Source organism: Brassica napus, chromosome C7, assembly GCF_020379485.1.
Source record: "Brassica napus cultivar Da-Ae chromosome C7, Da-Ae, whole genome shotgun sequence".
Classification (NCBI taxonomy): Eukaryota; Viridiplantae; Streptophyta; class Magnoliopsida; order Brassicales; family Brassicaceae; genus Brassica; species Brassica napus.
The window spans coordinates 39,417,020-39,444,494 of record NC_063450.1 but is presented as its reverse complement, the minus strand read 5'-3'; the positions used below and the strand labels follow the sequence as shown (position 1 = coordinate 39,444,494).

Here is a 27,475-nt window from a genome sequence, read left to right as displayed (position 1 = left end):
TATATCAAAGATACTCTTTCCATTTGGCAATGTTCTTCTCTTGGTCCAACTCTTGCCTCTTTTCTATCTAGTAAGGTAGTGTTATTTGTAATAGTGTCGTCTCTCGGTTATTTTGGTACAAAATTTAACATTTAAGCCCAGAAAACAAAACAACTTCCAAAAAAACAAAATAGACCAATTAATTGGTTTGTCCAAAGAAAAAAAGTTAGACCAATTAATTATTAAACCGATCGATTATTCATCTAACCAATTTAGAGGACCCGGTCGGGTCGAGTGTATAGACGGACTGGCTTAAGCCGGTAGAGTGGGACACAATAACTTGTAACCTCTGTTCCGGAACGCGGTAGGCGCTAGTCGGGCGGTCGGGTTGGGCCTAGCGCCTAAAGAGAAAATCGGGGATTAATCGGAAATTATGCGGGGCGGAATTTTTAGGTGGTTTACTATGTTATAAAACATGTTAATCTTTAATTGTGTATAACATTAATACATTTTCATGTTTAAGATTGTATAAAACACACAAATAGAATATATAAACTTAATATAGTGTAATTTTCATCAAAATTATGAATATAAATGATATTTATAAAATTTAGATCAAATAAACAAATAAAAATATTATTAAAAAAAAAAAAAAAAAAAAAAAAAAAAAAAAAAAAAAAAAAAAATAGATTAGGCGGCCGCCTAGGCGGCTAGGCTGTCATTCAGGCGGCTAGGCGGTCATTTAGGCGGTCTAGGCGGAAAAAATCGGATATCCGATTTTTTAAACCGATTTGGCATAAATCGGGGCGGAAAAGCGACGCGTAGCGCCTAGGCGGCCGATTTTTAGAAAAGGGCTTGTAACCAAACTTGATGGCATGTCAAGTTATTTAAATAATAAGACAAGGGCATATTTGTCTGAAAAGCACAACTCAACTAAACACATTTAGGGCTTTTGTTCCAGAACTCTCTTTCTGTTTTCTTCGTTCATCGTCTGCAACTTCTCATCCTCGTTTAGCTGGTTAACAACAAAAACAACTCAATTACATGCACTCTCCTTCCAACTTATAATCTTTCCATCCTGAATCGATTTTCGTCTTGTGTCTGTTTTCAGATTGAGTTGTTGTTGTGATAAGACTTCGAATCTCTCTCTCTCTCTCTCTCTTGCATCAGAAAAGAAGAAGAAGAGAGCTTTGATAAAATGAGGCCGATATTGATGAAGGGACATGAACGTCCATTGACGTTCCTGAGGTACAACAGAGATGGAGACATGCTTTTCTCCTGCGCCAAGGATCACATTCCCACTCTCTGGTATGCCGACAACGGCGAACGCCATGGCACTTACCGTGGCCACAATGGTGCTGTTTGGTGCTGTGATGTCTCAAGTACGTCCCTTTTGTTTCTGTGCTTTTAGATTTTGTATTATTTCAATTTAAAAAAAAAAAATCTGATCTTTTTTTTTGTTGTTGTTGATTTGTTTGTGAATCTTAGGAGACTCGTCGAGGTTGATAACCGGTAGTGCTGATCAGACTGCAAAGCTATGGGATGTGAAAACTGAAACACAGCTGTTCAGTTTCAAGTTCAGTTCCCCTGCCAGGTCTGTGGATTTCTCCGTTGGTGATAAGCTTGCTGTGATCACCACTGATCCCTTCATGGAGCGTACTTCTGCTATCCATGTCAAACGCATCGCTGAAGATCCCCAAGACCGTAAGTTTACTTATCTATTTCTACGTGGAATGTTTTTTAAAAAAGTTTTTATGTCTTAAAAAGTAAGCTGTTTTGTGAAAAATGGTGCAGAGGATGGTGACTCTGTGCTCGTTCTTGAGAATCCTGAGGGGAGAAAGAGGATTAACAGAGCTGTTTGGGGACCTTTGAATCAAACCATTGTTAGTGGTGGTGAAGATGCTGTACTCAGGATCTGGGATGCTGAGGTAATTCAATAGTTTTGGTGGTGTAATCATTAAAATTATTTGACTTAAAACATTTATAGTACGGCCATTGTTGTTTGCTAGACTGGAAAACTGCTCAAGGAAACAGATAAGGAAGTGGGTCACAAGCAGACAATCACATCGCTCTGTAAATCAGCGGATGATTCTCACTTCCTTACAGGTTCACTTGACAAAACGGCAAAGGCATGTCTTCCTCGTTTATCTTCCTTATCCATCGCTTGTTTCAAAGTTGTCCGGTGATAAGAGTGTTTTTTTTTGGTGTGTGTTAATGGTTTCAGCTGTGGGACATGAGAACGTTGACTCTTATTAAGACTTACACTTCAGGGGTGCCTGTAAATGCTGTCTCCATGTCTCCACTTCTCGACCATGTATGCAGTAATATATGTAATAAGTTTTAGTTTAGTCCCTAAAAATCAAGGTTGTCTTTGTGATATGTTATATTTCTTCTCTCTTTAAGGTTGTGATTGGAGGTGGTCAAGATGCATCAGCTGTTACGACCACTGATCATCGTGCTGGGAACTTCGAGGCTAAGTTTTATGACAAGGTTAGTGTTATAATAAGAGGCTTTTGCTTGAAAATTGCAACCAGGAACATAGAATAGATGTAGTATAACTCTGTTTGGTATGTAAACGATATATATTAGATTCTGCAAGAGGAGATTGGTGGTGTGAAAGGTCACTTTGGACCTATCAATGCTTTGGCATTCAACCCGGATGGAAGGAGGTAAAGTAACATTATCTGATTGATTCATATAATATGTCACATACTGTTTTTTTTTTCTTTCTATTGGCTTTGTTACTGAGTTTGTGAGTTTCTTTCTTTCTTTTGCAGTTTCTCAAGTGGAGGTGAAGATGGTTACGTCAGGTTGCATCATTTTGACTCTGATTACTTCAACATCAAGATTTAGATATTTTCTTAAACAAATCTCTCAGTCCCTGTTTCGTTGTCTCTCTTTTCAACATTATAATGGTTTCATGTACTACCATGGTGCTAAAATATGAAAGCTTTTGGATTTTTGCTCGGATCATTAGGATTTGCACATTTCATACATTTTTAATGACAAGTTATTAATAACCTGATTATTTTGGACTCCCATTCTAATATATCTTTCTTGATGAGTTTTCCTTTTAAACTATTTCATTCAGTTCAAATATCTTTATGTTATATTCTAATATCTTTCTTGATGAGTTTTCCTTTCTTAGCAATCATATTCTCATACTGGATTGCTTTGCGTTCAAGAAATTTGAAGTTTTGCTTAAAGCGACCATTAATCTCACTCGTGAAGAAGCTCTGTAGTCTAAAAGCCATAGTGCAGACATATAGATAATGCTTTCCTAGCAATCATATTGTCAAAACGATGTCGTAAGCAGTTTAGGTTATTATTGTCATAACAGAGCAAAAGTTGAAGCTTAGGGCTCTGCTTCCGTATAGAGTATAGACGATAGGTGTGTAGTTTTCCTCCTTGTTTTGTCTTCGTCGTCGTCATTAGCTGCTTATACACCTGGACCTGGTACTGAAGAAATTCATTTTTTTTTGTTGGATTTATAATCTTAACTGTGTACATATATTTGTTTTAGATTTAGTTAAGACTCCATTTATTTGTTTTGTAGCATTTCAAAGAGAAAAGATGCAGAACGAAGAAGGTCAAGGAAATGGTAAAGACTGTAATTATGAAAATCTTCTTCTTACTTAAGTGATTAGTAAATCTGAGTATTTCTTTTTCTGCGTGGTTTTATTTTGGCAGCTCAGCGACAAACAGGTTGATCACATCAAAGGATTATGCTTCCGTGCAGCTCAACATTGGCCATCTCGATGCTGATGGTATCTACACAGGCCAATTCACTACCTTAGCTCTCTGCGGTTTTGTCCGTGCTCAGGTTTGTCAAGGAGTCAAGGATCATGCCTAGTTTCACTCTAGTAGCAATAGCATTGACCCCTAAATCATTGGACCAACAAGTGTTGATACTTTCTTGAAATGATGTGTAGGGTGATGCTGACAGTGGAGTCGACAGGCTCTGGCAGAAGAAGAAGGTTGAAACCAAACAACATTAATACCAGAAAAAGAAGCTTTGTTTTCTACGTTTTTTTAAAAACCTTTGTTGTTTATCTTGCTCGTGAACCCTGTGTCTGTTTTTTTTTTTTATTGCAATGATAACGTTGGTTTGAATTGAAAGACGTTTCAATGCAATGAGATGGTTTGGTTCTAATTTTACCTGGAATCATTAGCCATGTGTCATGTGTTTTTATACAATTTCAAGTCGTATGGAGCCAAAGTTGATCAATAATTATAAGCTTATGAGATTTGAGATTAGTCTTACCAAATAAACAAAGCATGTGTCTGAATGTAATGTAATCAGTACTGGATTGAGAAGCAGAGAATTTAAACGAATATTGGCAAACAAGAAATATAATTGATGAATGGATGGTGTGATTGGTTACTACCACCCATTTAGCTTTCTTTGAAATTTCCAGACCAGCTTTTACTATTGAGATAATTTAACTGTGTGTACCAAAGTAACGGTCTGCAAACAGTGTTAGCTACTTGTAAAACAGAAAGAGAAAACATGAGGTTTTGTTTGGTTAGTCTTTTACCGATATAAGGTTGAGAAAGATGATGTGTGTTTCTGGAACTCCCTTCCTGATAAGCACCGCTCTCTTGATAAAAATGCAAAGTAGATAACCGGTATAGATAATTTGGTAAACTATGCGGAATGATTCGGTTCGGTTTGGAAAAACCAGCGTTGAATGTATTTAACTTTTAAAGAAAAATTTCCGATTCTCATGAGAGTGAAATGAAATCCTAAAGATGGGACAGAGCCACAAGATTTGGAATAATCCTTAAAACATTTTCATTGGTGAAGAAAAGACAAAACACTGATATGTCTCACGCACACTACGTTACGCTCTTGCTGGAGACTTGAGCTTGAGCACTTCATTTACTCTTCCATAGCTTCACCAGTCACTTCTGTAATTTCAACTCGCTCCATCAATGGGGTGATTTTGGTGCGAAGAACCTCTGGTTACAATATACACAATCAACTCAAGTGAGAACCAAAGGGTACTGAAAACTGGAAGCGAATCAGGATGTTACGAGTAGACTAAAGCCGAGACTAGCAATACTGGCTCAAATAAGGATATCCCTTGAGAGCCTCCCTATCATGTTGTGTTTGATCAAGTAAAGAGAGAGAGATAGAGATTAGCTTTACCGGTTTTCTTGGTGAACGAATAGCCTTTGCTGCTCACATAGGTTCTTGGGTTTGGTTCCATGTAGTTCCTGAGATACTCCTTGTTTCCCTGTTCGCCAATACAAGTGTCAGATAACAAGTTCAACAAGCAACAAACAAGACAGAGGGGATGCAAAGAGTTGGGCTCTCCCTAGTTTAATGGTTATATACTAGAATGTCTATGATATGATAGATTATGAGTAACATATGCTGACCAGAGGGAGTTCTGTAGATTAATCGCAGGTAATCAGACAAAGAAGGGTGAAGACAAACCTTAGTGATAACGCAGATGTCCACGTTGCTACCACTACCCAGGTCGTTGAATATACCCGAGCATATGGCTTCAGCGACCAGCTTAATTCCTTCATCCCTCTAGAGAACAAGAAAATCGATAAAAGACTGGAAGAAAGAACACATCGGAAGATTAAAAAGATGAATGTCCCTGCTTTTACTTACAGTTAGACCTTCTTTATACTTCGCCTCAAAGACAGACATAGCAGCAAGAGAACCAGAACCCATTGTAGCGAATGGTAGAGTGTCCGTTGAACCGTGTGGGTATATCTGTGTTTTAGTAAAAGCTGATAAGAATAACAACAAAACAAGCGAAAGAAGAAAAACAGTAGTTGGAAATTTAAAAAACTTACAGTATGCAGATGAGGCCCTGTGATATCAACTCCACCAAGGACGAGAGCAGCTGAGACATGACCTTGATAGCTGGATGAAGCGAGTGTTTAAAGTCACCTATCTTTCTTTTAAGTTCTGAGTTTATGGAGGAGATAGTAGAAGAAGAAAAAATGTACCTGAAAAGGTGTTTCTTGAGAAGGGTCAAAGCAGTGATAACCCGAGAGTCTCGGCCAGTCTGGTAACGATGCAGCCGCAGCTGTGAGCTGACCATATCTGAACAATGAGACAGAAACCAAGATAACTAAAGCATCAAGTTCTGTCGAGCAACGCATTATATCTATAAGATTATGATTTCTTAAAAGTCAGAGAGGACATACCAGTGACTGCTTCAGTGTCAGCAGCGGTTCCAGCACCACAGCAATAAATGTTAGGAGCCATGTAGTGAATTTTCTCACAGTTCTTATCAGCAACGATAGGCCCTTCAGTTGCTCGGGTATCCGCACCTAGTATCACACCATCCTATTCAACACGCAAAAATTGAAATCAGTATTATATAGCTACCAGACATTGTTTAATTGATGTGTTCTAAACTACAGGGAGAGGCCGAGCTAGTTAAAAAAAAAAAAAACAGGCAACACTGCATTGGCACTAGGTGCTTTGTAAATGGTTATATACCCAAAAGCGATTTACAGTATAAAGCTAAACTATCACATGTAGTAGAAACAATCTAGTCGCTGTGTGGCTCATCTTAAGCCTCAACTTCTTCACTAATCAAACTCCACAGTTTCTAGTTTCCGCATTATAAAAAGATTCGTTAGACCTAACATTCATGAGGATAAAAGAGGGACCTTGAAGATCAAACCGACGATGGTAGTACCGGTCTTCAAAAAGGAGGGAGCTTTGAGACCCTTTTGAATAAGCATATCGTTTCGCTTACACAGATCGAAGCTGAACCCACCCTTGGGCGGAACATCAACTGTTGACTGAGACATTCTGCAAAATTGACCAGGTCTGCAAACAATAGAGTGAAGTAATTAAGCATCAAACACAGTTACCCAGACCGGATCGAGAACATAGAAGGCCGGAGAATCGACTGTGGGTTTCACCGAAATCGAGAAGAGATATCTAAAGAGTAGTTTACCTGGAATGGACACGAACTCTGCTCGAATCGGAAAATAGAAGACGACGAGAGAAAGAGAAGAAAGCGAAGAACAAAAATACTATGACAGAGTTTTCTTCTTCCCCAATTAAACTTTAGGTTCGAATGGGCCCTTCCTGAGCCCATCTATTCAGATACTTTCATTTCATTCTGAGCCTAGCACCGAATCAATCAATTAGGGAGTAATTTAATGTACTTGTATATGTTTTAAGGTTTTACTATGCGATTTTTCCGCAATTTTGCAGGTAATTATATTAAATAAAAAATATATATTATGTCTACATTGTTATAATTTTTTAATAATAATTAAAAAATTTAAAATTTTTATTTTTAATTTCAATAGTTGGATAATCAAAAATTTCAGTATATATTTTTAGAAGATATGTGAGATTTAAAATATTACAAAAAAAAATAATATTATAATTAATTCAGTTAATTGATTGTAGAATTACTTTGTATTTTATTTTAACACGTAAAAAAATCGGGAATACTCTAGTTTTCAAGAAATAATAAAGAGAGTTTTTTTTGTGTAGGACCAATACAATGATCGGATGCTTTTATCATGAAAATATTTTGTAAATGTTTTCGTGTGGACTTTAGAAAACATAAAAAGTTCTAATAATTCTTTACCCACAAATCTAATTATTTTATATAAAAATATATAACCATTAAATTTCTTTCAATAAAAAAAGTTAAAGTATTTTATTTAATTATATATAAATAATTGATAAAGAAAAATAAATTGATAAAACATATATATTATTTTTCCAATTCTACAATTAGTTACCATAAATTATTATTTGTAATATTGTTTGTGTTATTTGGTAGTTTATATTAATTAGTTCTATAGTTACCTTTTATTTTTAGATCTGATTAAAATAAATAACTAATAAACGTCAACAATCAATCAAATTATACTATTTTTTAAAACTTAACCTATTAACCATACATAAGAAAAAAATCACTTAAGTGACTTCTCAATTAATATATAGTATGATTTGTTTCTTAAAAACCAAGGATAAATTTGGTTAATGTAAACATGAAAACATGTATTAGGAAAATAGTAGTCTAAGTAATTTCTCTCATAATTTTGTCAAATCTCAAATTACACTTTCTCACTCATTTTTATTTAGTGTTTAACATAAAACTTAAATGGGTTAAACAAACCATTTCTTCCTTTAAAACATATATACATATGTTAATTAAATTTGATTAATTAATAAGAAAAAATAATTTTTAATTTTTAAATAACGAAATATTGTTATTTTAGGCATATATACTTAATTTTAATGTGAGATCCAATTATATCAAAATAAAGTATTTTTATTTGTATAAAATTTGTTAAAATTTTATTATTGTACTTTTTAAAAGTTTACTATACCTCAAAATATACATCTCATTATTATACCGTATACTGTATAATAATTAATTTCATCTGTTTATATTAATAGATGAATTAAATAACATTTCTTGATTAATATAATTTTAAATGACTTACCATATATTTTTTATGTTTTGAAATATAAAAATATTTTAATCATTTCTAAATGTGATAACTTATCTATGATATCACATTGTCATTGGAAAATGATGAGAATTTTTTAAAATTATATATTTGACTGTTTTGCGTTCATTTGAAACATTTTAGAATATATATATATAGAGAGAGAGAGAGAATGAGTGAGTTTAGTTAATATTATTAGGTTTACATTAATTAGTTTTCTAAAATCTATGATTTATTGTATTCACTACTAATATAAATATATTAAAACTGTTTTTATAATTGTTTATATAGTATCATATGTATTTAAATGTATATTATCAATTTATATAATGTAATATATGATATTTAATTGTTTCTATAAATAAATTTTATTAATTCATATATATATCTAAGATGTTTATCATTGTATGTTTAGTAACATATATTAGATTAGGTAATTCTAAGGTTAGTTTCATTTTAAAATTTTTAATTTAATAAATAAAAATTAAATAAATAATATAGGACGATATATTAAATATGGGAGATAAAGACAATATTGGTGCATGGTGTAGTGGTCCGTGACCTCTGTTATGTCTCACCCATCGCAGTTTCAAATCCCTAGTGCGTTTTTGGTCTATTTAATCAGTTTTTAGGTTAAATGAAATAGAAATTACAGAAATAACCTTATCTTCTTCCTCAGATCTGCGATTTTCAGAATAAATTACAACTACCTTCTTTTTTTTACGATTTCTTTTTTTTTTTACGATTTCTATTGTTTTTCTTGCTAATATTATATGTTTTAATCAATATATAACTAATTTATTAAAGAATAATCAATTTTGGATTCCAAATCGACAATAATGATGATTTCTAAAACTTTTCCGATTAAGTAAGTGCCTAGGGTCAAATCGCCACGGTTGGAGGCCGCACCACGTTTTTTCGGCGACTTTCCGGCCGCCTTAGCCGCGTTTTCGAACATGGATTCTATCTTTCTAAAACCGAATCAAAATCCAAACCGAATAGAATCTCGGTTCACTATAATACCATTGGATCAAACTTGGTTCACAGTATATATCTATTTATTAAATGCTTCATATATAAATCTAAAATTAAATAGTATATAAGATTGAAATGTAAATATTTATCCTACAAGATAAAAGTATTAAACTGGGTATAAATTTCATAAATAACTTATAAACTAACATCTTTATTATTTTTGTAACATCGAACATCTTTATTTATTTATTAAAAAATATCTGATGAAACTGAACTTTTCTTAAGGTTTTTCATATAATTTTTCCTTTTTTTTTTCAAATTACACTGCAAGTGGTAATTAAAGAAAGAAAAAAATAAGAGAAGAATGAAAAGAAATGGAAAATAAATTGACGTTGGTAAGAAAATTAGTATACAATATCAGTTTCACTACAATTCATGAGTATTACACTAGTCAAGTGTTCTCTATATTGTCTTTTGAAAGTTGAAATTACCATCACCACATGTTCTCTCTTTTACTAACAAAAGGTGAAACCATTAAATTTTTAAGACAATTTCCGATGGACCCGGTCAATCATAACTACGGTCAAATCTGTAAAATTCCTATAAATTAAAAACTTACTTCTTCGTTCATTTCTCCAAAATAACTCTTTTCTTCGCTTTAAAATCTCTTTCACATTCACTATAAAACCACGCAGGTCACAAAAATAATAAGAAATTAAATTAATTAATTACTGCATTCAAAAAAAGTCTTACATACATAATGACTCTTAAGCTCCTACCTCTCGCCGTCGCCGCCTTGGCCATTACAGCCGTCTTCGCTGCCGATCCTCCAAAGCCAGCGGGAGCGCCTAAAGCTAACGGCGACAAAAGCTCAACATCTCCTTCTCCCGCCGCTGCAGCATCGCCAAAATCCACCCCCGCATCAACGCCAAAAGCAACCGCTGCACCATCCCCAAAATCTCCCGCCGCTGCATCATCGCCAAAATCTCCCGCCGCATCACCGCAAAAATCAACCGCCTCGGCTCCGACCTCGCCGCCTACTGCTTCTGCTCCGACCAACGCCAAGAAGAACTCAACCGCTACTCCTAGCGCTTCCCCATCTTCAGGTGGTGGAGCCAATGCAAAGCCTCCGACATCGTCCTCGACCAAAACTCCGGCTTCAAGCCCCGACTCAAGCTCTGGCGATAGCTCCGAAGGTCCCACTAGCTCATCTGACTCGCCTTCCGCCTCATCTCCGCCATCTCCCACTCCGAACATGTCTCCTTCATCGTCCGCTGATGAAGGACCCGCCAGCGAAGGCCCCGAAGCTTCAGCTCCGACGGGAAGAGCCTCATCGATGGAGATCTCTGTCTCCGGATCCGTTCTCGCCGCCGTTGCATGGTTCTTTTTCATATGACTAAAAAGTTGCTATTTGGTTTCATATTACATCTAACACATTATTATACGTGTACTATTTAATTTTTTGGCTCATTTAAAAACGGTCCGCACTCCGGTTCGATTTTCAACTCGTTAAATTCGTTCATAGTACGAAGGTTAGGATGTTGTAATAAAGGTTTAGTTTGTATTATTTATGATTAATTAATATAATCATGGTATCTTAGTTGTTATAATAACCGCTAGTTGATAACCCGCACACTTACGCGGGGTGAATTTCTACTATAATATTTACTCATACAAAATTTTAATGTTATGCAATAACTATAATTTTATGAAGTGTAAAATTGTATATAACACTTGTGCATGAATATAAAGTTGATAAATAATATATGAACCATAGTTGTTGATAAGTTTTTATTTTTAAAGTCCACACTTTTAAATTTCGGCTTTAATTAACTTGACCCATTAATAATATTTTTGCCAAAAATAGAAAATGATATATAAATTTGATTGTGTGAGAATTAACCATCTTCCGCGCCTTTTTTTAAAAAGAACTAGGAGTTTTCCTGCGTCATGCGCAAAAATAGTAATTTTTAACATAATATTTTTAATTTCAAAAGAAAATTTTGATTTATATTTCAACATTATTAATTTATATTTTAACTTCAATTGTTATAAAAAATCATAAACGTACTTTTGTAATTTTATTTCTTTTGATTTGGTATAACTATTTAAATTTTAATAAAGATAAAATTAGATTTTATTAAAATAGTTTTAATTATATTATTGTGTTTAATGATTATTTATTTTAAATATATATATATATATATATATCTTTCCATCTAATTTTAAATATATACATATATACATATATATATTTACATATAAATATAAATTCTAATAAATTTGAGACTTTGTTTGTTTTAGTTAAACTGAAAAATCTTTTTGTTAATTTAAACGGTGAAGATGAACATATAAATTTAAATAATGCTTAAATATTTAACTATCAATTTTTTTTGGATTAGTGTTATTTTATTTAGTTTATTTTTATTAATGTGAGATATATATATACATATATATTATTATTTTAATTGTGATATATGAATTATTAATATATTTAATAGTTTACAAAATTGACATTAATGATGATATATGAGTTATTTTTATTATCATATTTAAAATCACTGCAAAAAGATTTAAATTTTTATAAGGAAATTTTACATCTCACAATTAATATGATGTCATGTCACTATTTTCTAAAACCATGTCATCTATTTTAAGTGTCATGTCATTTTTTTTCCAGCGAAAATGATTGTAGTGACGACATGTGTATAAATCACTTCGCAAATATAGTTTAGGAGATTAGACATGAAATAGTTGTTATTATGTCTAGAAAATCACTATTTATTAAACGAACTATATACTTACCATATAAAAAATATTCAATCTTTTATGGAATAACATAAGCAATTGATTCAAGTTCATTTACGTAAACAACATGTACATAAGATATGTCAAATTTTCCTTTTTAACATACATTGCATTTATCTGTTTTGAGAATTAATTGAGAACATTATAATTTTATAGTAATGAACGGTCCATTCAATGGTTGTATTGTAATATTTCTATTAACATAAGAATTTTCAAATAAAGTTCGTGAGGAAGGCTATGAAGCTGACACCTAAGCATTTAACTAAATGTTACAACTTAAAAAAATGGTTTATCTTTTAATATATAAGAGATTTGTGTTTTTTTGCTTATATTAAATTCGTGCAAGATCAGGAACTATTACATATTTAACTAAATTGGTGCGGACATATAGATCAAAATAATCATTATCATTTACAATTATTTTATGGTAAGTAGATTCAAATAATCATTTTTATATTTTATATTGTTAATAATTAAATTTAAATGATATGAACATCGATGTATAGTATATATTTTTAATATGACTATTTATTAAATAAAAATTTCATATTCACATGGTTTTATGATCATTTTTATTTTTATAACAAAAACATCTAAACATTGAAAAAAATCAATATGGAACTTTTAATATTTTTTATTAATTTATAATCATTTTTACAAATTCAATGAAATTTTGAAACTAAAATATTAAAATCTTAGGATTTGTTCAATGAAAATTTTGAAATTTTGAAATTTATGCATTTATATAATATATAATTTAATTAAAACGATATTTGTATATATATAATTAATATGATATTTATTAAATAAGACATCATACTCATATAATTTTATGAACATTTGTATCTTGTTTTATATAAAAATTAAACCACTGATCACAAATTTTCAAAGTGAGATTGTTAAAAGTTATTGATTTATATTTGTTTTTAAAATTCAAAATATAACATATATAGAAAAATCAAAATTTTTAGTATTTGGTTAATTTGATTGTCTAATTTATTCTAATAATACTAATATAAAACAAAAATGATAGAGGAAGTATAAATTATTATGAAATCTTTATTATTTAAAATCATTAATTAATATATATATTTTGATCAGATTAGGTAATTCTGTATGTTCTATTTAAGAAAATAATGAAGAATAGTTTTATATTAATAATTAATTATATGATTAATTTAATAAAAATATATATTATATGTTTAGATGAACCAACTTATTTTTCTAAGAATTTTGAAATTGATTCTCGTGATGACACGTGTCATGGTTCAAAGGTTGTAATGTTTCTCTTTTAATATATAGATGATGATTATATTCTTGTGGTTAAAAGGGTCTATTATGTTTGTAATTTACATCCATTTTTCAATTTGATAGTACATTTTCAAATACGGATAACAATGTGGAAGATCCATGATACAACAATTTACATGAAATCATAAACATAGGGTTAGAATTACACACTACCATGAAAATAGAATATAATTTAACACCAAAGAGGTTATATATAGATATACACATATATATATATATATATATATATATATATATATATATATATATATATAAATCAATAAAAATAATTAGCTTGTGAATGTTAATAGAATTCTATTATAATTTCATATACATATACATGAAACTCATAAAGATGTTTGATGTACATATGGTTTTGTGTTGTTTTCAATTATCAAATACATGCATATTAAAACAAACAATTAGTTAGAATTACCCCCAACAATATTCTAAAATAGTTAAACAAGAAATGTATATATATATACAGAAAAAAATAGCTCATGTACTCACATATGGGTAAAAACCGTAACTGTAAATAGCAACCAACCTAATAAACACTTAACCAAACAAGTTTAAATTCTCAATCTCCATTTCCCTTTCTCTTCAATTCTTCTTGAAGGTTCAATCGATCTGCTCTCTGACCCTCACATACAATACTTTATAGCTAGCCAAACAAAAAGGAGGCATTCAATTTAAAGTGACGAGGGAAACCAAATCAACACACAAATATATATACCATGACGAGTCATTTTTTAATCGTCTTCCTTGTGGTAATCTTGACCATCGCTAATGGAACGTTAGCAGAAGCAGCAGATGCTGAAAAACCTCAACCTGTAGACAACAAATCATCACCAGCAGACAACTCTACAAAAAGCCTTGGTCCGTCTCAAGATTATCCCGATTATGAGATCCCTATAGAACTTGCACCGGACGGTATCGAGGTGGTGGGTGATTACGTGCCCATTAGCCCCACCGAGGCTACACTTGCACAACCCGAAACAGATATGAATGTTAAAACATCGCCGTCTAGCTCCGCCTCTAGATCTTCTTCAACCGAGTTGACCGTTGCTATTGCTGCGGCGGGAGGAGCGGCCAGCTTGTTTTTCTTTTGAAACAGAGGAGATCAAATGATGACTTTGGGTTGGCCATATAGAGTTTGCAACGTGGGATATTTCTGTATTTCTTTAACGTTTGAATTTGATTGTGTGTTGTATTTTTTTTTGATGTTATTAATTCGATTCGATATACGAATTCTTCACAAAAAAAAAAAAAAGATATATAGCCGGCATCTTGCCCAGTTATCTAAAGAGAAGAGCTGGGGAAATAACATCAACGACGGACAATAAAACTTAATTAACATGTTATGGCCCTCTCGAATGAGATGATAGGCTTAGATCCAAAGCCTCATGGTTAACAAACAAAAAAAAAAACTTGAAATGGTTTTATATAGCTTTAAACTATAAATTTAGAGATCATCCCTCTCAAATGTCCAAAGACATAGCAGACGCATTACACTTGTAACATTGCATTGAAAAACTTAAAAAAAAAAAGAGAGATAGAATTGCATATAGGAACCATTGCATATACACAATGATCCTTTAATATCTTTTTATCTCTTAACGATTCCCTTATCATCGTTATACTGAATAATCAAGAGCGACGGCCTCGCCGACAACTTAGTGTTCCTGCTGTCGTTGTGATGGAACCCACAAGCGATGATGGCCTAGCACTTAGGCTAGAAGCTCTTGCATATGTCGATGAAGCTCCGGCTCCTGACTGCCGGAAATATGCTCCGTTCAACAACATATCCCCTTCCGATCTCCAGTTCCAACCTCTCCATTCGCTTTCGGGTGCATCTTCATGTTTTGTAACCTATTCATTAAAACACAAAAATAAACACATGTCAATATATATACGAAACTACAATCCATTAAGAACAACTTCATCCATAGGTTTTTGATGGAGTTCTCACAATTAAAAAAAAAACAATTGAAACAAGAAAAAGAAAGATGAAAGTTCTTAAAACCGATCTTTTTAGAACCCATTAAAAACCTAAGATAACATATGTCATTCAACTAACATTTCATTTATTAAAGAACAATCAGAAAAAAATCGTTCAACTATAATACTATTACTTTTTAGACACTTTTAAAGTATCAAATCGATGGGTTGCTCTAAGCTATATACTCAGGGTCAAATGTCACATGTTAAATACTCTAGACTAAAATATAAAATACTTATGAAAAAAATTCAACAACGTGTATACCTCTTTATTAAATCGGGTATTAGGAGCGAGAAATCTATTGCCTTGACTGTATATCGTCGGAGAAGCACTTCCACCGATAGCATACATTTCCCAGTGTGTATAATCATTGTTCACTACATGGAAATATCCATGCCTGCACCTGTTTATTATTTGGAAAACCCTAAATATTAGTAACTTTCTTGCATCGACTTTAGTTTCATCATGCATCTCCTCGATCCAATACCAGCTTTTCCCAAGCATAGTTAAATATACCCACACAACTATACATTTGACATAAAACCAATTAGAACATTATGAAAATTTCAAAGAACTTTATCAAAGAAAATAATTAGGAAAATCTATAATAACAAATGTTTCAAGGAATGTTCACGAGTTTAGCAATAAAATTCATTTGAGAATCATTCATTTCCATTCATATTTCATTTGACGAAAGTGATCTATTATAGCCATGTGAATGCTGGATAGGTGGTGTGGTTATAAAATCTCATTCTCCTTTTGTTGACTTTTTGCATACTCTATAAAGTCAAGCTTTCACATGTAAACTCTTTATGCGCGCGCTTCGTACCTCTCGCAGTCGCATTCAAGCTTCTATATATCTATGAGACTGTTTTTACGATAAGGGGTCAAAATATAAAATGCTTACCGTGGCATCCTTTGAACGAGTCCTTCTCCGAAATGGTTAAACGCAATGGTGACTTGCATGTTCTTGTCCTGGGTATAGCTATCGCTGTGTCCTAAAAGCATGACCTTGTCATGGTGCGTCATGTAGTTGTTCGATATTGTTATAGCGGTCGAACCATGTATGGCGTCTATGAGACCATCATCGCAGTTAGACAAAGAGCAATGGTCGATCCAAATGTGTTTGCCTCCAAATATCGCCACTGCATCTCCATCTGATGGGACCCACCACCCGGTGTGACGTGGGCCATCTCTAATCATGCCACCTATAACCACAACATATATTAGCATGCTTGATATATAAGTTCTGATTCTTTTTATACAAATCATTTACTAACAAAAACTAGTCCAAATTTATCTTACCTGATCCTGGTTTGCAGTCATGGATGTTAATACCATGTATGATGATGTTAGTTTCATAGTGGATCTTAATGCAAGGTCCATCGGTTATGTGAACACTTGAGCCTCTACCATCAATGGTCTTGAAAGATGTGATGATAAGTTCTTTCTTGAGCCTAATGACCATATCTCTCTTGAAAATGATCCATAATGGTTCTTCTTGCGTGACCGCATGTCTTAGGGTTCCTGGTCTAGGGTTTACCGGATCATCGTTGGCCGCATCTGTGACCACGTAAATTCTGCCATCGCGGCCTCCGATAGCGTTTTTGCCAAACCCTATAGCACAATCGGCTAGCCGTTGGCGATTTGTCTCCCAGTTTGGATCGCAACGCCAACAATCATCAATAGGATTACCCGTTCTACAAGATAGGTAGGCGAGGCTCCTCCTTGACGCATTGAATACACTTCTACAGACAAATATAGAAAATAGACAACCCGATCCATTTAAATGTGAACATATTAGATATGGTCGTTGGGGAAAAAGTGTCGGCCACAATTGGCAAGTAGTTAAAACACTAGGCACTAGCTAGATAGGGAAACCCATTATATAAAAAATCAGCTAGGTAGCTAGATAGTACTGTTAAAAGCGAAGGACCTTTTCTCCTAAATGGTTTTCTTGATTTTAGGTGAATCGAATGAAAATGTTTTTAGTGGGAACTATAATGTGAACATAAGTTAAGTTTAGTTTTCGGTTAAGGTTTTTAACTTTTAAAGTTAATTTACAAAATCTGGTTTATTGGAATATGAAAATCTGCAAATGTTATGTGAGTAAACCATTTACAACTGAGGAAAAAAACAATGAAAGACGTTTATGGAATGGAATAAACTGCTATATTTTATATATAAACGATTCTATGAAAAATACATTTTGTATTTGCAAAGCAACATTGTCATATGAAGTTTGAATTTATCATGTTTTGAATGTTCTTACATACCTATTAACCTCGTCAACTACTAGATTAGGATCTTGAGTATGCGGCAACGAACTTGAAGATAATACAAACGTGTTGCCGATTGATAGGAGACATATGAAAGTGTAAACAAAAGGATTATTAGAATACGAAACCATTATTCCAAACAGAAATGGGAGGAAAAATATTATAAAAGAGAGAAGTTTACGTGTTTGTGTTGAAGCTTGTTATTGTTGTAAAGTATATAAAGAGGAAGAGAGTTCCGGGAGTGGAGGCGTGATTTATTTTAAATTATTATTAATAACATATTATATGGTTATTTTATTAAAATTAACTATGGGACCTACTTTATCGTAATTTCAGGTGAGTGTATAACCAAACGGTTAATGTTGTGAAACCGTTAATGATAGTCGTCAAAAGTAGTTGCAAAATGTCAACCTTTTTGACCTTGCTAACGATACCGTTTTGCAGCTATTTTTATCTGAGCTTCCACCTCACATTCCATTCAAATAAAAAATATTACTGCTTCGTTTTTGTGTGTTTAAAGTTTAAACGAAATGATTGTCTTTGTAAAATTTAAACCTAAAAACCGGTCATTTGAGCATGGTAGTCAAAAGTAACTGCTTAAAATTCAACAATTTTGACATTGAGTACGATGCTGTTTTCTTACATTATACATTCAAAGAACAATTTGTTATGACATCATAGGTGTTGTGTGATGATGAGTACTCTTACCAAATAAAATGGGATTGTCGATTTATATTAAACCTTGGATTCAAGATGGGCCCTAATTCAAAGCCTTGATAAAACGATATATAAACATTCGCCCTCGATGGAGTCTATCAGTCTATGTTCCAATACTTATGTAAGCCCAATAAGAGCTTCATATCATAAAGAAGACAGATTTGAGCAGCATACTTAACTTTTTTTTTTGAAACGCATAACCTCAAGTAAATAATTAAGAAGCAGGATTTGCACGTCAAAACTTACATCCTTAATTACTGCAAATTTTATGTTTATATGGGTGATAGAGTGCTACTGAGATAATTCAGTTTCAGTATTCAAATATAAGATAAGGTTTGATGTAACACTGCTTAAATAAAGTTCGTATCAAGTTAATTTTAAACTATAAAATGCTCAATCATAGTGGAAGTTACATTTTTGTTTCTTTGCTATTTAATCATCAATATGAAGTTAAAAAACATGCTTGCATGGTGGATGGCAAAACGAGAAACCTCACAGCAGAATTTTGCTGGACAACCCAAGAGACAGCTATCAGTAACTATAATACAACTTTATGCCATTTGTAAAAATTAAAATAGTCTGCCATTATGTTTTTATAAGTATTACAAAGTAACAAAAAGAAGAATTGCTTGAAAACGAATCATACTTCGGTCCAGAAAAAGAATCAACAAGTGTGCAATCATTAAACTGCCAATTAGTTTAACAATAAAATGCCAGTTGTGTACTTGTGTCTAAACAGAGCAGCTATTTTGCTTTAAAAATAAATAGCCCCTATTCTGTTTTGAATCATAATCATGTACGGTTAACAAAGCAAGTTTCTATTGAAAAAAAAAACAGAGGAAAACCTTACAAATAATAAAATTGGTACTTTACTAATGGTCTTTCTTATCTATTACGGTATTACCACATTAAATAATTTATTATTTTGTTAAAAAATGTGTTACATTATTTACAAAATACTTATAATTAAATAAACTATGTATTTTGTCTTATGGATATAATTATCTTACTAAAATATTATTTTATATAATAATATAGATAGAAAATTATATTTTAACTATATAGTATATTAAATATACAGGTGTTATTGTTAACTGTATAACAGATTACATAAATCATTTAAAATACTAATGATTTTAACAGTTCTAATTTTTAACTTAATTTTTTTAAATAATAGTATATAAATAGATGACCGAAAGATTGTGTGAATTATTTTCAAAATTTTATGCTATTATACAGATATTATCCGCGTAAAAACTTAATTTATTATAGTTTTGTCACATATTTGACTATTTCAAATATTTTTCTGGGTTCTAAACGTTAAAAGACTATTTCAAATATGGCTAGAATATTACTAATGTCATTTCGGAAAATAAAAACCTTAAAAATCCAGTCGGACAAAAAGTAGCCGCCACCGCAGTTAATACAAATCTATCCGCTGTCATAAAACCAATAAAGTGATGTATTTTTAACCGAGCATTTTCATGGCGTCTCCTTCCACATCTTATTTTGTTTGACCTCTACAAGCGCCGTATAAGCTATCTATCTGTAAGTTTATATATTTGTTTAATGCGTTACGCTCAAGCATCCACCAAAACCAAAAAATGTTAGAGCAGATAAGTGGGAAAAACATCCTTCTTTGCTTCTTCTTCGGACAAAAGAGGTCAGTTTAATGGTTCAACGTGTTTAGTTTTAATATATTTCGGGTGTTAATCGAGAAAAGAAACGATTACTTAACCGCAAATCACTGCACTAAAATCTCTGAAACCCATGTGAGACTCTCAAAGTTTTGTATCAGAGAGAAAGATATTTAATTTTGTTTGTTTATGGTTTTATTATAAGAAATTGTGTTACAGAGAGAAAGCTTCAATAATGATTCCAGAGATTAGTGCTTTTTATTGTTCTCTTTGTTTACTTCGTTTGAGCTCAATTGAGTCATTTTCTCTGCTTCCAGGACTCCAAAATAGCGAGCTTTTATACAATCTCAGGAAGGCGTTGACTAATTCTTTAGATGGGTTCTTGTTAAAGTTCGTGGCTATTAGTCTCTAAGGATTCAATTCTCCATGGAGCCTCCAAAGGGATTTCGAGCTTCTTTGTTGCAATTCTGTATATTCCTTCCTTATTTCATTGGATTGCTGTTTCTGGGTTTCATCAAAGGTATGATTTTGAGAGTTTAAAACATTGCCTTCTCTGTCTCTTATTGTACTTAGGTGTCACTAAAGGCCTGGACTTTCGATGGATTTCTACTTCTTTAAATCCGATTTTCAATTTTATTCAGCCAGATCTTATGAGGGTTTACTTTTGATAAAGAACATAACTCACCAAATGATTTGACTTTCTTTGCATGGATGTTGACTTTTTGTTGGCTTAGTTTGATTTTTCTTCATGCTGTAACCATTGTCTAGCCTCAAATTTTTTTTCATTTTTCAATCAATATTGTGAAGTGGTTTGTTTTTCTTCATACAGTTTGTTTGTTCTTATCAATATTATGAAATGGTTTTAAAGACTCTTTCTTTGTTGCTTAGGTGTCGTTTTGTGCCCACTCGTATGCCTCGTTGTGACAATAGGCAACTCCGCAGTCATACTAAGTCTTTTGCCCGTTCACTTCGTTTGGACTTTCTATTCAATAGTGAGGTAACTAAACAACTCCTTCTTCTTTCTTTCGCTGTTAAAGACTTCTTGTCTGATTCTTTATTTTTTTTCAGAGCCAAACAAATAGGACATATCTTGAAGTTCTTTCTATGCTTATGTCTCCCTGCCGCCATCATTCTCTGGCTAGTTCTTGGCATTCTAGCAAGTGTTCTTGGAGGAGCATTATACGGTTTCCTTTCCCCAATCTTCGCAACCTTTGACGCCGTTGGAGAGGGCAAGCCATACCCTTTTTTCCATTGCTTCTACGACGGAACTTGGAGCACCCTCAAGCGCAGCTTCACCGTCGTCCGTGACTTCAAAGACGTGTGCTTCCACTCCTACTTCTCGCTAATGGACGAGCTTAGAATATGCTGCCCGGATCAGAAACAGTATGAGATAAGGCTAATTCAACTCCCAGGAGCTTTGGTAGTTTCGGCTCTCGGGATACTTGTTGACCTCCCTGTGATCACGCTCGTAGCCATATGCAAAAGTCCTTACATGCTCTTCAAAGGATGGCACCGTTTGTTTCAAGATCTCATCGGACGTGAAGGTCCTTTCTTGGAGACGATGTGTGTCCCCATCGCGGGGCTAGTGATCTTGCTCTGGCCTTTGGCTGTTGTGGGTGCGGTTCTTGGTTCTGTGGTCTCTAGTATCTTCCTCGGCGCTTATGCAGGCGTGGTCTCGTACCAGGAGTCATCTTTTTACTACGGACTATGCTTTATGGTTGCTTCTGTGTCCATCTACGACGAGTACAGCACTGATATACTTGACATGCCTGAAGGATCTTGCTTCCCGAGGCCTAAGTATCGAGAAAAGGGAGCCGAAACAACTGCTTTTTCAGGTCCTATACCGAGACTGGGGTCTGTCAAGAACACAGCTTCAACAAGAGAAGGATCAGTTAAAGTCCCTATGATTGATATTAAACCTCTCGATGTAAGTATTACATCCACTATTAAAATCAATGTTCTAAAAGTCGCTAGACGGTAGTTAGACGGTAATTAGATGAATTATTGATTAGATTGGGTATTTAAACCGATTTTTTGAACGCTTAGGCTAATATTTTTTAGTCAAGAAAAATAGTTTTGTTTATGCTGATATACCGACTAGGCGGCGGCAGATGTATAGGTGTTGTCTATGCCGATTTTTAGAACACTGGTTGAAATCTTGAAGACTAAGTGTGTTTTGACTTTGTTGTCTATTGAAAATGTTGCAGCTCTTGGATGGTCTATTTGTGGAATGTAGAAAGTTTGGAGATGCTTTGGCAAGTAAAGGGATGATAAACTCAAAAGATATCGAAGACGCGAGGTCTAGTAAAGGCAGCCAAGTGATCAGCATTGGCTTACCAGCTTATGGACTTCTTTACGAGATTCTACGCTCCGTCAAAGCCAATACTACCGGCTTGTTACTCAGTATATAGTTTCTATCATTCTTTTGTTTTTTTCACATTTTCCTTTGTCTGTAACTCTGCACTTACGTGTAGGTGATGGCGTAACGGAACTAACTACCAAGAACAGACCAAAAGATGCATTCTTTGATTGGTTTCTGCATCCGTTTTTGATACTAAAGGAGCAGATGAATGCTACAAACTTGTCTGAGGAAGAAGAAGAGTATCTCGGTAGATTGGTGTTGCTTTATGGAGACCCAGAGAGGCTAAAGAACTCGTATGCTGAGTCTGCTTCTCCTACTCTCACAGAGCGCAAAAGAGCTGAACTTGATGCATTTGCTCGCAGGTAAAGTAACAGTCTAAACGTTGAATTTTTCGGATTAGACTGGATGTTTATATGGTATCATGTCTGTGTGTGTTTGTTAGGATTCAAGGGCTAACGAAGACGGTATCAAGGTATCCAACATTCCGTAGACATTTTGTGTGTTTAGTGAAGAAACTATCAGAGGACTTGGACCTGAACCATGACGGTTCGGTGAAGGAGGAAGGATCTATAACGGAAGCACCAGCTCCGGTTAAGATATTTTCGAGGATTTTCAGTAAGAGTCAAAGATCGTTCAGAAGAAAAGGGAGTATCAATGGATCCGATCAAGAAACGCGGAAGGGTGTTTCAAGAAGTGTGCATATCGTTTAATCATGCATGGGACATATGGTGGATGTTTTGAAAACGTAAGGTCTTTTGCTCTTTGCTTGACAAAAAATGTTGGTTCATTGTAAAGATTGATCAGACAGATTGTTTTTATTTATAGAACAGTGTATGTTGCTCAAAAAAAAAAAAGGTATGTGTTCGGTTAATGAACTGAAACTTTGGAAGTCTCCTTAGTTCACAGATAGAACTACAAATGCTGAATTAGCAAAACATCACTGATTATTGTAAATATTTGTATGTGTGCAATATCTCTTTTTTTTTGTACTACACTTGGGAATGTCTAATGTCTAACCATAAGACATGTTGTTCACTATCAATCAACCATGTTTTTTCTTCAAACTTTGTTTCATATCGTATGATGTTTCTTTTTTTTGCTGGATCACATCATATGATATATGCAATGCAAGATCAAGATAAGTCACCAAGAACTTTTATTTTCCTCTTCTTGGCTTTCACAAAAATGAGCTACTCCTTTACATTTGTTTTTATTTTGCAGTTTTTTGCACAATGCAGTTTGTTTGTTCTGAAATTTGGGTCACATTAAAAACATACTCATTGTTTGTTCTCATATGAGTTTTTGTTTCCTTGTTCTTGACATCATAAGCTATCATCCTTGTTTTCCTACATGAGTCTCTATCTACAAAATAATAATTAAAAATATCAGAAAAAAGGATAATAAAAGAGTAGTCATTTAAAAAAGAGGAAAATTGCATAAAAAATTCAAAGTAACATTCGCTAACACTTTAAACCTTGAAGTTATTTAACTATTATATGAAACCTCCAAACTTGCTTTTGTTTTTCATAAAAAAACTTTCAACATGGCTTACTTGTTCATCAAGTCGAAAATATGACATGTTCATCTGTAAATAATGTGTTTTTTTCAAAAGAAATAAAATAGAAAACATAAATAAAAAATAACAAAAATAACGTCATCTTATTTGCAGATCAACATGTCACATTTTCGACTTGATGAACAAGTAAACCATGTTGAAGGTTTTTATTGACACAAACGCCAATTTAAATTTTTAATATGTTACCTAAACAACTTCAAATTTATAATTGTTAGTGAATGCCACTTTGAAAAATTTTAATGCGATTTTTCCTTTCTTTAAAACATTCTCCAGCAATTTTAATAATATGCAAAAGCATTGTCTTTCTCTCATTCAATGTAAAAACTTTAAAATTGAACTACTCAACTAAATTATTTCAAAATATCAACAAAATAGTGTTAAAGATTTGCCAGATAATATTGTTTAACAGTGAAAAGGTCCACTAGCGTCAACAACCAATTGAATCTTCTTAGTTGTCTTCCAAATTATTGGATGTTTAAGCACATTAGATGCACTAGGTCTACACAATGAAGATAAGATACATTAGATATTAGCCTTGTTGAAATGATTCTGAATCAAACAAGAAAATGATGTTACCGTAATTTAGGATTAGAGTCTAGCAAAACCAAAAAAAAAAATGTTGTAATTTCATTACGCACAATTTTAATTGATACACTGTCGAATGTATGTAAAAACTTACGGTTTTGTAGGGGTGCTAAGTAGCAGACAACTGTTTCGAGATGTAGCTTTATAGCTGAATTTTCACTTTCGACGTTTGCTAATATCCAATTCAGATGTTTACTACCTAATAAGGGAGATTGAGTTTTATTCGTTTGTCATGTCAAAAGAAATTAATGACGAATTATATACAATGAAAATATTGGGCAAATGATAAGAAGTTTCTTACTAACTTATCTGGCAAAGTTTGCGACCCCCTAGCTACTGCTTCAAAAATTTTGGGTTGTGGCCATTTATCCACTATTTTAAACAACCTGTTGATCCCTTTGTAGCTTTAGGTTCAACCTGCAAGTTATTTGTTGATGCAGAAGAGGAATGTGTTACCAATACATATAAAACTAAAAAGAAAAAAGAAAAAAAAGAAGAGATAAAATGAGAGTATTGTTTCCGCATAGGTTTGCAATTGTTTTAGCAACATTCTCGAGAGTCTAAACATCTCAGTCTCATCTACTATGGTTGATAAAATCTCAATACTGTACAGGTCTATAATTTTAGTTTGACAATCAACTGATAATGAAAACAGAGTAAATATATCAATTATTTGTTTATAAAAATAACACATGAAAAAAAGTTTTACTTGTCACTGCAAGGTTGGCTATTACAAAGAAAGATACTAAAAGAGCATATTTTCTTTAAAACATTTTCCAGCAATTTTAGTAAAATGCAAAACCATTTTCTGTCTCTCATTCATAAAAAAATACTTTAAAATTCACAAATCAGCTTAATTAATTTAAAATATCAATACAATAGTGAACGATTTGTCGGATAGTATTGTCAACAGTGAAAAGGTCCACTAGTATCAACAATTAGTTTAATTCTTCTTAGTTGTTTTCCAAAATATTGGATGTTTAAGAACATCAGATGCACTAGGACTGCACAATGAAGATAAGATACATTAGAGATTAGCCTTGTTGAAAACGATTCTGAATCAAACAAGAAAATGATGTTACCATAATTTAGGATTGGAGTTTAGCAAGCCGCTACTAAGTTGCTTAGTTTCAGCCAAATGATCTACTTCCGATAAACTTAGTTGATTTTTAGCGATGTTTTCAACACAATTCTTCTCATCTACAAATGGATGAAGACTATCAGTGAGTGAAGAAAAGAGGATACATCCAAAGCTGAATATATTTTGTTGCATAGTTAATTGATTGATCGACTGGTCGTCAATCTAAATTACTATAACTTGAAAAGGGTTTGAAAAATCTTCCATAAGCATAATCACAAATACAATACAATCAAAAAGAGATAATATACCAACTAATCCACTATGATATCTTGTCCGCTATGATATCTTTCATTAAATTGTGTTAAAGATTATTCAATTTAACTTACTCTATAGATCAATATTAAATATCAACTTCTCGCAGATTACAATGTTGTCATCCAAATGAGACAATTTTACAGTCAAAGTATCAGTAACCAAGATATTCTATGGGTGTATTGGTGTATGAACAACTTCGGATGTATACAAGAAGTTAAGAGCTAAGACTATATTTCTGAACCAAAGAAAAATAAATAAAATCACAAAGATAGAAATAGAGAATCATTTTTGATTTTGTCACGTCCAAGCACAAATAAGTTTTTTATAGCATGTTTGCTAAAGTTAAAGAGACGCATTCGATGAATTTTTAGATACAAAGAATTTGAAAATAGAAAAAGAATCATGCTTTGACTAATTCATTAAGTCTACGCTAGAATTTTCAAAAAAAACATCTAATTTTTTCTGATTTTTTTCTAAATATTTTCTCCCAATTATTTTGTTCGACAAAAGGTGAGTCTATAACTTTAATTGAATAAAGTAATAACATCACATCAAAAATCAGAGTACCATTTTACCTCATTAGATTTATCAGAGTATCAGAAGTATTATGATTGGCATCTCATAGTTGATTTTCTTGCATTAACTTGATTAAAGTTGGATTTGTAGGGGACTTGCCTTCCTCAATTTCCTTTGAGCTACAGAAGCTAATCGACCTATCCAAACTACATCTGCAAAGCTACGAACAGATGTAGTAATATTGTTTGTTTGATACAAAACCACAAGATCTAACAATATTTGGATGATTGTCATATGTAATTAGCCTTTTTATTTATAAGTCACCACTCTTAATGCGTTTTGCAGCAACATCACAGTCTTTAATTCTCTCAAAAAAAAACTTAGAACTGATTCTTCCAAGTTGAGTATCTAAGTTGAATTTCAAATCAACAATAGTATCTTTCCCTTCATCCACAAGATCTATTCTGATTCAAAATTTGTTAATTTCTTCAACACTATAATTTGGGAACAAACATCGACAATATGATGCACTTTTCACATGAAAACCAGTAAAATCATTAGAGAATGTGAGATTCCACAAGATCTGAACCGGTCATGAAATCTCCTTCAAAAGTAATATAAAATGGGAAGGGAAGCAAGTTGAAAGACAAAAAAATTCTTTAAGGTGGATTGTTGTGAGCAAGACCACATAATACATACACAATTTTTGACTTACAACTAAATGTTTGGAATCTATATTATAATAGTTGAGTTTTTGCTCACTCCTCAGCGCGCCATGTCAGCGTTTCATGGGCCCCACTTTTAAAAAGTATGAAAAAATGTCAAGCTCATGGCTCGAACCCGGGTTATTGAGATATAAACACCAACATTTATACCACTAAGCTAACTGATACTTT

At 32.9% G+C, this 27,475-nt stretch overlaps 6 protein-coding genes across 6 annotated transcripts; 3 read left to right on the top strand and 3 right to left on the bottom strand.

Moving 5' to 3' along the window:
• Positions 1-866: 866 nt before the first annotated feature.
• On the top strand, positions 867-4,132 carry LOC106349254 (eukaryotic translation initiation factor 3 subunit I). Its single transcript, XM_048762099.1, has 12 exons — positions 867-997; positions 1,091-1,361; positions 1,468-1,683; positions 1,774-1,907; positions 1,989-2,108; positions 2,204-2,293; positions 2,383-2,469; positions 2,569-2,648; positions 2,757-2,789; positions 3,536-3,580; positions 3,670-3,802; positions 3,912-4,132. The coding sequence occupies exons 2-12, from the start codon at positions 1,178-1,180 to the stop codon at positions 3,975-3,977; spliced, it is 1,188 nt and encodes a 395-aa protein (XP_048618056.1). The 5' UTR covers positions 867-997; positions 1,091-1,177; the 3' UTR covers positions 3,978-4,132.
• A 518-nt stretch (positions 4,133-4,650) lies between these two features.
• LOC125589741 (proteasome subunit beta type-7-A) lies at positions 4,651-7,059 on the bottom strand. Its single transcript, XM_048762100.1, has 9 exons — positions 6,915-7,059; positions 6,622-6,784; positions 6,151-6,292; positions 5,950-6,046; positions 5,794-5,863; positions 5,606-5,710; positions 5,423-5,521; positions 5,132-5,219; positions 4,651-4,941 (listed from the first exon to the last, which is right to left on the bottom strand). Exons 2-9 carry the CDS (start codon positions 6,763-6,765, stop codon positions 4,862-4,864), a joined length of 825 nt encoding a protein of 274 aa, XP_048618057.1. The 5' UTR covers positions 6,766-6,784; positions 6,915-7,059; the 3' UTR covers positions 4,651-4,861.
• A 2,770-nt stretch (positions 7,060-9,829) lies between these two features.
• On the bottom strand, positions 9,830-11,044 carry LOC106352402. Its single transcript, XM_022688290.2, has one exon. The coding sequence runs from the start codon at positions 10,801-10,803 to the stop codon at positions 10,132-10,134; it is 672 nt and encodes a 223-aa protein (XP_022544011.2). The 5' UTR covers positions 10,804-11,044; the 3' UTR covers positions 9,830-10,131.
• A 3,202-nt stretch (positions 11,045-14,246) lies between these two features.
• Positions 14,247-14,621, top strand: BNAA06G39750D. Its single transcript, XM_013790712.2, has one exon. It carries the CDS (start codon positions 14,247-14,249, stop codon positions 14,619-14,621), a length of 375 nt encoding a protein of 124 aa, XP_013646166.2.
• Positions 14,622-14,936: 315 nt separating this feature from the next.
• On the bottom strand, positions 14,937-19,362 carry LOC111207429 (putative pectate lyase 11). The gene is made up of 5 exons (XM_022705461.2): positions 17,788-19,362; positions 16,817-17,259; positions 16,419-16,719; positions 15,776-15,914; positions 14,937-15,381 (listed from the first exon to the last, which is right to left on the bottom strand). Exons 1-5 carry the CDS (start codon positions 17,919-17,921, stop codon positions 15,160-15,162), a joined length of 1,239 nt encoding a protein of 412 aa, XP_022561182.1. The 5' UTR covers positions 17,922-19,362; the 3' UTR covers positions 14,937-15,159.
• A 604-nt stretch (positions 19,363-19,966) lies between these two features.
• On the top strand, positions 19,967-23,377 carry LOC106349256 (uncharacterized membrane protein At3g27390). The gene is made up of 7 exons (XM_013789193.3): positions 19,967-20,170; positions 20,462-20,664; positions 21,033-21,141; positions 21,213-22,071; positions 22,352-22,547; positions 22,619-22,868; positions 22,949-23,377. The coding sequence occupies exons 2-7, from the start codon at positions 20,571-20,573 to the stop codon at positions 23,214-23,216; spliced, it is 1,776 nt and encodes a 591-aa protein (XP_013644647.3). The 5' UTR covers positions 19,967-20,170; positions 20,462-20,570; the 3' UTR covers positions 23,217-23,377.
• Positions 23,378-27,475: the final 4,098 nt, after the last annotated feature.

Bases quoted from the DNA above. Each gene is read 5' to 3' on its own strand.
- LOC106349254 (XM_048762099.1), top strand. From the start codon at position 1,178: ATGAGGCCGATATTGATGAAGGGACATGAACGTCCATTGACGTTCCTG. The intron at 2,294-2,382 runs GTATGCAGTAAT...TCTCTCTTTAAG, and splicing joins TGTCTCCACTTCTCGACCAT to GTTGTGATTGGAGGTGGTCA. The intron at 2,790-3,535 runs GTTGCATCATTT...TTTGTTTTGTAG, and splicing joins GGTGAAGATGGTTACGTCAG to CATTTCAAAGAGAAAAGATG.
- LOC125589741 (XM_048762100.1), bottom strand. From the start codon at position 6,765: ATGTCTCAGTCAACAGTTGATGTTCCGCCCAAGGGTGGGTTCAGCTTC. The intron at 6,293-6,621 runs GTCCCTCTTTTA...CGTGTTGAATAG, and splicing joins TCGTCGGTTTGATCTTCAAG to GATGGTGTGATACTAGGTGC. The intron at 5,711-5,793 runs GTAAGTTTTTTA...ACTAAAACACAG, and splicing joins CAGGGCCTCATCTGCATACT to ATATACCCACACGGTTCAAC.
- LOC106352402 (XM_022688290.2), bottom strand. From the start codon at position 10,803: ATGAAAAAGAACCATGCAACGGCGGCGAGAACGGATCCGGAGACAGAG.
- BNAA06G39750D (XM_013790712.2), top strand. From the start codon at position 14,247: ATGACGAGTCATTTTTTAATCGTCTTCCTTGTGGTAATCTTGACCATC.
- LOC111207429 (XM_022705461.2), bottom strand. From the start codon at position 17,921: ATGGTTTCGTATTCTAATAATCCTTTTGTTTACACTTTCATATGTCTC. The intron at 17,260-17,787 runs GTATGTAAGAAC...ATTTGTCTGTAG, and splicing joins GTAGTTGACGAGGTTAATAG to AAGTGTATTCAATGCGTCAA. The intron at 15,382-15,775 runs GTATACACGTTG...TTTAATGAATAG, and splicing joins ATACCCGATTTAATAAAGAG to GTTACAAAACATGAAGATGC.
- LOC106349256 (XM_013789193.3), top strand. From the start codon at position 20,571: ATGGAGCCTCCAAAGGGATTTCGAGCTTCTTTGTTGCAATTCTGTATA. The intron at 21,142-21,212 runs GTAACTAAACAA...ATTTTTTTTCAG, and splicing joins ACTTTCTATTCAATAGTGAG to AGCCAAACAAATAGGACATA. The intron at 22,548-22,618 runs GTATATAGTTTC...ACTTACGTGTAG, and splicing joins TACTACCGGCTTGTTACTCA to GTGATGGCGTAACGGAACTA.